Source organism: Gallinula chloropus (assembly GCF_964237585.1).
Source record: "Gallinula chloropus genome assembly, chromosome: Z".
In the NCBI taxonomy this organism is placed as follows: domain Eukaryota; kingdom Metazoa; phylum Chordata; class Aves; order Gruiformes; family Rallidae; genus Gallinula; species Gallinula chloropus.
Window position 1 is genome coordinate 5,200,293 of NC_140089.1, and position 10,158 is coordinate 5,210,450.

Here is a 10,158-nt window from a genome sequence, read left to right on the forward strand (position 1 = left end):
GGGAATGGTTGGACTCGATGGTCTTCAAAGGTCTCTTCCAACCTTGTGATTCTGTGATTCTGTGACTGTGATTACATAGTTTCACAGCTACACGGGTGGAAACCCAACAGTGAACTTCCTTTCTTTTGGCACCAGCACGCTTCAGGGAGTTTTTAATAAAGCTTGAAAAACCCCCGTGCAGCTGCATTTTGCAGCCGTGTATCACCCCGACCCGGCACAGGCAGGCCCCGCTAAGCTGGAACTGCCACACCACCCGTGGATGCGAGGCCACGGCGCTCCCCAGACCCCGGGTAAGGCGAGCAAACATTCCGGCTGGGCTGGCAGCACTTCTTCATCCCATGAAAAGACCCCGCGACAGGATAGTGGCGTTTATCCCTGGGGTTTTGCGGCTAAAACCAGCGCCCGGGAGCTGTATCGCACTCAGGCCTACTCCAGCTGCTCCCTGCCGACCGCGGCCTGTCCCGTTCCCCTCCCGCGGGGCTCGAGAGCTTCAGCCCGCTCTTCCGGAGCTGCCTCCATCCCTCCCAGCTCCCCAGCCTGCCAGCTGCACAGGCTTTGCTCTTCTCCTGCCCTCCTTCTGCCTTCGCCGCACCCCCCCAGCCTCCCGCCTCCCCTCAGGCAGCTAAACTACAGCTCCCAGCGCGCCCCGCGCCCGACGTGACGCGCGCTGGCGTAAAGTGCGGGCGACGAGGAGCCGAGTTGCCGCCGCCATCGCCGCCCCAGGGAGCCTCCATCGCCGTCATGTACCACAGCAGCACGCAGTGCCGGCACTGGACCTTCTCCGGCGAGGAGGAGCTGACGCGGCGCCGGGCCGAAGCCAACCACAAGTTCCGCAGCAAAGCGGTGGCGAGCGGGAAGGTGCGGGGCCGGGCAGGGGCCTTGCGAGGGGGGCCGGGAAAGGGGGGCCGAGGAGTGGGCCGGGGAGGGGGCTTGCGAGGGGGGGTAGGGAAGGGGCCTGCGAGAGGGCCGAGGAGGGGTCCGGGGAGGGGTCTCGCGAGTGGTCCTGCGAGGGGGGCCGGGGAGGGGGTCCTGCGAGGGGGGCCGGGGAGGGGGTCCTGCGAGGGGGGCCGGGGAGGGGGTCCTGCGAGGGGGGCCGGGGAGGGGGTCCTGCGAGGGGGGCCGGGGAGGGGGTCCTGCGAGGGGGGCCGGGGAGGGGGTCCTGCGAGGGGGGCCGGGGAGCGGGTCCTGCGAGGGGGGCCGGGGAGGGGGTCCTGCGAGGGGGGCCGGGGAGGGGTCCTGCGAGGGGGCCGAGGAGGGGTCCGGGGAGGGGGGCCGGGAAGGGGGGCCGGGAAGGGGTCCTGCGAGGGGGCCGGGGAGGGGGTCCGGGGAGGAGGGCCGGGGAGGGGTCCTGCGAGGGGGCCGGGGAGGGGTCCTGCGAGGGGGCCGGGGAGGGGTCCTGCGAGGGGGCCGAGGAGGGGTCCGGGGAGGGGGTCCTGCGAGGGGGACCGGGGAGGGGTTCCTGCGAGGGGGACCGGGGAGGGGTTCCTGCGAGGGGGACCGGGGAGGGGTTCCTGCGAGGGGGACCGGGGAGGGGGTCCTGCGAGGGGGACCGGGGAGGGGGTCCTGCGAGGGGGCCGAGGAGGGGGCTGCGGAGGGATCCTGCGAGGGGGACCGAGGGGGGGGCCGGGGAAGGGTCCTGCGAGGGGGCCGGTGCCTCCTCCCGGACGGCGGTCCCTGGGTGGCGGGGTTGAGGGAGGGTGAGGCGGCCGTGGCGGCGCGCAGCCTGGGAGCCAGGCTCAGCTTTGCTCCTCCCTTCAAGGTGCAGCAGGCCGACCTTGCGCTCCTGGAGCCCCACGAGGAGCTGGCGATATGCAAGTACTACGAGAAGCGGCTGCTGGACTTCTGCACTGTCTTCAAGCCCGCCATGCCCAGATCCGTGGTGGTAAGCAGCAGTGCCTGCGAGGGGGGGGGGGCCTGGGTCCGCTTGCTGCCTGGGTGACGGGTGGAGCTGCGGGTCTCGCCTTCTCCCAGGCTCTTCCCCCTTTGTTTGCAGCTTGCTTGATTTTCTATCCTAAGGAACTTGCTTGGGCAGGGGGGTTGGACGTCATACACCGATGATACAAAGCTGGGAGGAGTGGCTGACACGCAGGAAACTCTGCGCTGCCATCCAGCGAGACCTGGACAGGCTGGAGAGCTGGGCAGTTAGAAACCAGATGAAGTTCAACAAAAGCAAGTGTAAAGTCTTGCACCTGGGAAGGAATAAGCTTGTATCAGTACAGACTGTGGGGGGGGGGGACCTGCTGGAGAAGAGTTCTGTGGAGAACGACCTGGGGGTCCTGGTAGATGACAGGTTGTCCATGAGCCAGCAGTGTGCCCTGGTGGCTAAGAGAGCCAATGGGATCCTGGGGTGCATCCGGAGGAGTGTGGCCAGCAGGTCGAAGGAGGTGATCCTCCCCCTCTACTCTGCCCTGGTCAGGCCCCACCTGGAGTATTGTGTCCAGTTTGGGGCTCCTTGGTTTAAAAAGGACAGGGATCTCCTGGAGAGAGTCCAAAGAAGGGCCACAAAGATGATTAGGGGCCTGGAACATCTCCCCTATGAGGAAAGGCTGAGTAAGCTGGGACTGTTCAGCCTAGAGAAAAGATTAATGTTTATAAATACCTGAAGTGTGGGACACTGGGGAAATGGCCAGCCTCTTTCCAGTGGTCTGTGGGGACAGGACAAGGGGTGATGGCCTCAAGTTGGAGCACAGGAAGTTCCCCACCAACATGGGGAAGAACTGTTAAACAGTGAGGGTGAGAGAGCCCTGGGACAGGCTGCCCAGTGGGATGTGGAGTCTCTATCTCTGGAGATATTTAAAACCCGTCTGGACTCCTATCTGTGCAATATGAGCTGGGGAGCTGCTTTGGCAGGGGGGTTGGACCCGATGATCTCTTGAGGTCCCTTCCAACACCTATGATTCTGTGATTCCATGTGGTGAATCAGGAAGATGAAGAGTCTCTTGTCAGAATATGCATTTGAAAAGTAGCAGAGGGCTGCTGTGACATGCTCTGCGGAGCCAGACCTTGTCTTTCAGAAGTGGCTGCTGTAGGGTATGTGTTCTGCGTCAGACTCCCCAAGGAATGGCCTTGGGAAAGGTGTTGAGATCAGCTTGTAAACTTGACATTGGCAGACTGAAGTAGTTCCAAACACACAGAGCAGCACAAGTGTTCAATGTGTAGGGAAACTTACTGATTTTATAAAAAGGCAGATGCCTTGGTTGGGATTCCAACTTCCAGGGTAATTTTTTTTCAGATTTGGTTTTTACGTTTCATTTGGATAATGAGATTTTTCTCCTTTAAGATATTGTAGGCCCTTTGATCACTGCCTTCCCATGCATGTCTAAAAACAGAGGAAAGGACAACCAAACCACCATTTTTAGGGAGTAAATCATACAATTATAGACTCCCCTGAGTTGGAAGGGACCCATAATGATCATCAAGTCCAGCTTCTGGCTTCACACAGGGCCAGCGTGGCACTGTGTGCATCTTGGTGCCTTAGTGTCTGTCTATAGTATGTATTCAGAATTGCCTGTTCGGTTCTGTGGTTTAATTTTCCTATTTATTGATACTTTTTCTTAATCCATTTTTGCTTCTATGCTCATTTGTCTCTCCCTTTTTGTTTCAGGGCACAGCTTGTATGTATTTCAAACGCTTTTACCTCAATAACTCGGTGATGGAGTATCATCCTCGGATAATAATGTAAGTTGTCAGCGTGTCACGAGTTACTGTGTCAGGCATGTTGTGGTTTTACCCCAGCTGAGAGCCAAGATCCACGCAGCTGCCTGCTCTTTAAAGGAAAAGAGGAGGGGGAGAAGCTGGGGGGGGAAGTGTGAGGGAAGGGATGGGAAAAAGAAGGGGGAAATAACAGCCCAAAACCAAGAAACCAAAAGCCTGTGGGTTGGGATAAGGATAGTTTACTAGAACAGCAGAAAGATAAAATATAACAATGCTAACAGGACTTTAGAGCAACAAATATGTGAAGCTGTTGATACAGGATGCAGTTTCTCACCAAACCCACAGCTCAGGCTGTGCCACCCAGAGCCGTCCCGGAACCCGACCGTCGCCCAAGAACCGCGTGTCCTGGAGCCGCCCCCTCCTCCTCCCATCAGCCCCCTTTATACTGAGCAGGATGTAATTGGCATGGAATACTCTCCTTGGCCAGTTTGGGTTACCTGTCCTGGCTTCGCTCCTCCTTTCTCATGAATAGAGAAATATGAAGAGCTGAGAAAGTCCTTGACTGTCTGACAGCAACTAAAAACATCAGGGTGTTACCAGCACTGCTGTAATTTTAACTCCCAAACACAGCATTCCATCCTCTGCTACAAAAGAAGTTAACTCCATCCTGACCGAAACCAGGACAAGGCAGAACATTGGACGTGTGATCTTTGTATTTTTAAAGGCTTGAAAAAATGAGAAAGGGAATCTGGGATCTTGCAGACAGTCAGAAGTGTGGTCACTTTCAGCTTCCATTTGAAAAAGTTGCTGTGTTCAGAGCGTGGTGTTTGAAAGATTTTCTGAATGAAGCTCTTGATAAAGGGGTGGATGCTGCATAAGTCGATTGCTTAGGTTTGTTTTCTTTTTGTTCCTTTTGTTCCCTCCTCAAGGTTAACATGTGCATTTTTGTCCTGTAAAGTAGAGGAATTCAATGTCTCCAGTGTACAGTTTGTTGGTAACCTCCGAGAAAGCCCTATAGGCCAGGAAAAAGCTCTTGAACAAATACTGGAGCATGAACTACTGCTTATTCAGCAACTCAACTTCCATCTTATCGTCCACAATCCATACAGGCCATTTGAGGGATTTCTAATCGATTTGAAGGTAGTGTTGTTTTATGTGATGCATAACTCTGTATCCTAACGTGATTCAGATCTGTTGCAGGTTGTGTTGGAAAGCTTACCTTTCCTTTTGTGCCTGTGTAGTTTCTGAAGTGATAGGAAAACACCTGGAAGTCAAGTTAAGTTGTGATCTTTTAAATATTAGATGTGTTTTTGGCATAAGAAGATGTCCTGTTACATTCTAGCGTTACCAAATAGCATTGAATTGTGTGTTCTGAGCTCAGGAACCAGGACTCAAGGAACTTACTTACTTTCCTAAATACTTATTTTGTTTTAGACTCGCTATCCAGTGCTGGAAAACCCTGAAGTTTTGAGGAAAACAGCTGATGACTTCCTCAGTCGGATCGCTCTGACGGATGCGTATCTGCTCTTCAGTCCCTCACAGATAGCTCTCACTGCCATATTATCTAGTGGTTCAAGAGCAGGAATTAATATGGAAAGGTAGTCTTTTCTTTTTCATTATAGGTATGATTTAAACAGTTACTTGTTTCTTACATAGATTTTTCTTTTTCTTGTTGAGAGGCTCGTAGTGTGTGTTTACTGAAACACGTGATATATTAAGCCTGTTTCAAAAGTGAAAGGTACTGGTGTTCAGTTTTCTTTGGGTTTTCTGTTTGGTTTTGGGGTTTTTTTTTTGTTTTGTTTTGTTTTCCAAAAAGTTGGTGTTAAATGCAATTAGTTGCTGTCTGGGGTTTGTTTTTCTCTGGAAGAAGGAACAAAATCTTCAAACTGACGAGTTTGCCCTAATCAGAACAGAATAGGTATTTCAGATTCAGCTTGAAGATGAGAGTGAAGTGGAAATACGTTGGAAACTGAGAGGATGAAACACATAAATGAAAAATAGTAATAATTATTTCGAGGTACCTGAGGTTACAGAGTCAAATGAAGCTATGCTGAACTGACAGCTACTAGGCATGTGGAAACTGAGGGGGCTCTGTTGGCTGGGACAAGTGTTCAGTTTCCATGGAAACTGGTTAATGATAAATGCTGTTTTAAATCTGTCCCATCTTATCTTTCTGTGGTCTAGCCACTGCTGCTTGCAAAGGCATTATCAAATGCTTGGCCAGCACTGCTGAAATGCATGGGTTTTTTGGTCTGGGTTTTTTTTCAAAGATAAAACATAACTGTTGGCCTCAGAAAACCAACTGAAGTAGTTGGTGTAAAGAGCTATATCTGGAGTGGCTTATTCACAGGATCCCCTCTGAGAGCATTTTGCATTTAGAGTGCAATGCATACAGGCACCAAGGCTGATGCTAAATGCAAACAATTCTTTTTTTAAAGAAGCCTTCCTACCATCTGCCCTAGATGGATCTCAAATCCTGTTTGAAAAGAAGGAGGCAGTGTGGGAGTATCCTCTACAGGGTTCACTGTCCTCTCGGAACAGTAAACGTGTTCAGGTGTGCTTACTATAACTTGAAACTTCTTGTTCTCACTCCTGAATTTATATGCTGTACTACTTGTGCCAAAATTCAGGAGAGCTTTGCTGGCAAACAGGGTAATTTGTAGGTAGCATGTGAATACATAGCATGTGAATCAAAGTCTCTGAGCTTTTATCTTTGTGTACTCACGAGGAATTCAAGTCTTTGTCCCCTGTCTGCACCATACAGTTGCTGTAACCTTGTCACTTCTTGTTTTACCTGAGTTTGAGCTGCTGGACCTGAGAGGAGCTAATGCCACAGCTCGGGTCTAGGGAACCTGTGAGTAAAGTGGGGTGGAACTTGGAAGGTTTGAAAACCTCTCACTCCCATGATGTATATATGTGTATAGGTCAGTTGAAAAAGTTACACCTTCAGGAAAAAAGCAGGTGCCAGTGTGCTCTGACAAAGAGGTGGCTGCAAATTAATCTTCAGTTCTGGTATCAGCACGAGGTTAAACAATACTCCTGAGCTCTATCAAAGCAGCGATGGGATCAGAGCAGCTCCTGGCTTACAGCAGGTGCCACCTTCATGGTGCTGGTGCCTCTGTCTGGGAGCTGCAGCTGGTGCAGCTGCACGTGGCTGTTGAGTGAGTTGGAAGTTAACACAGACTGTCACACTTTGGGGCCTTTGGATTTTTGTAATCCATCTGTAAGTGCACTTCATGGGGAGGGGTAAAGCTGGTTACTTGTGGTGGGTGTGGGTGGGGATTGTTGCTCACATGTATGATGTGTGTGTATGGTAGTGTTCTTTCCAAAAGATAAGTTGGAAGAGGAAGGGACTGAGAGCCTGTGCCAGAAGGCATTTGGGATTGTTTTCTGCTGCCAACAGAAGCAGTCCCATCTTTCAAGCTTTGCTGTCTGCTGATCTGTCTGAAGACTGCTCTTCTGTAGTCCTTGCTTTTCCTGTAGTCATACCACATGGTAATGTGATGTTATATGATATGACATCATAGACTTCATAGACTTTTCAGTGTAACGTGACTTAAGCTTACTTAGAAATGTTTAGTTTTGCAGTGTTGGAACTTGTTTTTTCTTACATGGTCAGGGAATGTTTTTGTCAGGTTTTTACAGAAGTATGTTACAAGTGACAGACTGGGGTTTTTTAGCATTTTACAGTACTTATGTAACCAAAGTGTTTGTACTAACCACAGGTTATTTACTAAGTCTGACCATAAAGCTCTAGCAGATGTAGATAATGAATAACATATGCTTTATTCACTAGTGGTAGCTGCCACAGATAATTATGACACTTTAAGAACTTCCTCTTCTATGTGTCTTTGCAGTTATTTATCAGAATGTCTTACGCTGAAAGAAGACAGATTATCCTTAGCCAAGCTACTAGATGGCATGAAATGTAAGTAAACGTTGGGAAAAAATATGATAGGCAGTATCTCTAAAGGAAGAACAATAGCTTTTTCCAAAGAACAAGAGCTTTGAGCAGAAAGGTGTGCTCCAAATGCTTTTTGCCCCTCAGGGTTTGCATAAAGTAAGTAAAACATGGGCTGTGGAATGAGCCTCTGGCAGATGGATGCAAGGGGAGAAGACTTGAGACGTTCCTGTGTTACAAACAGGTGAAATGAAAGGGTGCAAAGGTCGTGATGCTCCTCAACACTTAAGTGCTGTGCTCAATCAAGTGCTAGCAGCTGACTCAACAGTGAGAAATCTGTTTTGGGAACTAGGGAATGTTTTATGTAAATTGGGATGACATGACACTTCAGTCACCCTGACTTCCCAATTGCAGCTCCGGGCAAAAGCAGGCACGTAGCTGCTTCTGCCACCAGAGGGTACCTTTCCAAGGCTGAATGAGTAATGTTAAACTCTGTACTTCTGTTTTGCAGCTCTGCAGTTGTTTCTAAAAGTGTTTAGATTTGCTGCTGTGAGTTTGTGTAGATAGATACAAGTTTGTGGGTATAAAAGGCACCAAGAAATCTGGTGTGGTTTAGCAAAGATAAATGGGGAATGTAGTACACTGATTGTTAAATTTTAAAAAATTAAAAGGCTAGGATATGAAAGTTGCAGTAAGTAATCTGGTTTTTAATGCTTTCAGCTAATGTGTGCATTAAAAATGGGAGGGAGGTAGCATTAAAAATCCAGTCCTTTCACTAATCTGACTTCAGTAGAGAATGCAGCATGAAAGTCACCAGGGGTCTGCAAATTCAGTTTAAAGTTAATTTGTAACATTCAGCTGCTCTTACTTTTCTCTCTCTGCTGAAAAACCCAGTCTTCAGGGGTCCATTGCTGAAGTGCAAAGGGAACACTGGGACCAGTGGGGTTGGACCTGAGGATCTCTTGAGGTCCTTTCCAGCCCCTACAGTTGTGTGATTCTGTGATCACTTACTTGTTACTTGCATTGTTGGGAAGCAGCCATAGCCCGAGGGCAGCTCTTCTGCAAACACAGGGTGACTGGAAAGAAATCCTGAAGCATAAGGCCACAAAGGTGATTAAGGGAGTGGAACACCTTCCTTGTGAGGACAGGCTGAGGGAGCTGGGCCTCTTTAGCCTGGAGAAGAGGAGACTGAGGGGTGACCTCATCAATGTCTATAAATACATGAAGGGTGAGAGTCAGGAGGAGGGAGACAGGCTCTTCTCAGTGATGGCAGTGACAGGACAAGGGGCAACAGGTACAAGCTGGAGCAGGGGAAGTTCCATGTGAATTAAAGGAGAAACCTTTTCCCTGTGAGGGTGACAAAGCCCAGGGACAGGGTGCCCAGAGAGGTTGTGGAGTCTCCTTCTCTGCAGACATTCACACCCCACCTGGGTGTGTTCCTGTGTGAGTTAGTCTGGGTGATCCTGCTCTGGCAGGGGGGTTGGACTAGATGATCTTTTGAGGTCCCTTCCAACTCATAACCTTCTGTGATAGGTAAATGACTAGTTTTACACAGAACTGGTGGTAGAGAAAAAAAAAAATCTTCTTTCTTGCCAAGTAGCTGTAAGTTTCATTTGCATTAGTAACAAGACTGGAAACAATTGGTTTTCTTTTCTTTTTTTTTTTTTTAGATTTAGGTACAATGCTGAGTGCAAAAAAAAAACCCAAAATATACCAACCCCACAACAAAAACATATGTATTTTGAAGCTTGTTAACAGAGCAGTGTGAACTCTACATTATTATAACCATCCTTTAGGTAATCCAGAATCAGTGGTGCTGGTTTGAGTGTAATTCCTTGTGCTCAGCTTCTGCTTATCTTGACGTTATCTTGGAATTAAGCCTCACTTGTAAGGAGATGGTTAAGTCTCACATATGTCATCTTTGATCCTCTGAAGCTTGAGTGCTCTGTGGGGTGGGATGTGGTGTGAGTGAGCAGTGTGTAAGCTGGGGAGGAGTTAATGCTTTAAATATCTAATGCTTGCTTTGGCAAATACAAGGGTTTTACTTGGTGAGCTTCCTGTATCAACAGTTTGCAGTATGCTGCATGTTGCCTTGTAGTGTCTTTTATAATCTAGATACGATGCTTTCAAGCTCTTACAAAGGTGTGAACTTCAAAACTTCTTAGATTCCATTTTTCCTCAGAGTACCATTTTGATCTCTTTTTTTTTGTGTGTGTAGTGTTTATTTTTTTCCTTAGGAGAAGGTGCTTGAAAACACATACTGTGCTCCTGTCATCATGAGGGGAGGGTGAATTGTTGGCTCAAGCTTAAGCATGAATACATTACAAGCAGCAACAGTAGACATACATTTGTTAAGCTTGTGTAATTCACAAGGTGGAGCAGAAATCACTTAATGTGCTTAGGGCTGTGTTGTTGCCACTGTAGGCATGAAAAATCTCATCAAGAAATACGAGCTGCCGAGGCCTGAGGAGGTTGTTGCTCTGAAACAGAAGTTAGAGAAGTGTCACAGCACAGAGCTGTCACTCAGTACAAACCTGTAAGTAGAGACTTTACTCTTCAAAGTGTTCAACTTCAGCCCCTTTTATTGCTGCAGAAACATGAAC

At 49.0% G+C, this 10,158-nt stretch overlaps 1 protein-coding gene across 2 annotated transcripts in view; it reads left to right on the forward strand.

Annotated features, from left to right (window-relative positions):
• The first annotated feature begins 704 nt into the window (after positions 1–704).
• Positions 705–10,158, forward strand: part of CCNH (cyclin H) — a 14,130-nt gene continuing 4,676 nt past the window's right edge. Inside the window, exons 1-8 of one of the 2 annotated variants that reach the window (XR_014617988.1) lie at positions 705–858; positions 1,760–1,882; positions 3,605–3,678; positions 4,584–4,794; positions 5,089–5,252; positions 7,512–7,582; positions 9,226–9,351; positions 9,980–10,091. Coding sequence is in view for 1 of the 2 variants with exons in the window: in XM_084278678.1 (XP_084134804.1) it covers positions 742–858; positions 1,760–1,882; positions 3,605–3,678; positions 4,584–4,794; positions 5,089–5,252; positions 7,512–7,582; positions 9,980–10,091 (872 nt within the window). In the remaining variant the exon portion in view is untranslated. The remainder of the gene's footprint in view (positions 859–1,759; positions 1,883–3,604; positions 3,679–4,583; positions 4,795–5,088; positions 5,253–7,511; positions 7,583–9,225; positions 9,352–9,979; positions 10,092–10,158) is intronic. The other variant, XM_084278678.1, reaches the window with a different exon arrangement.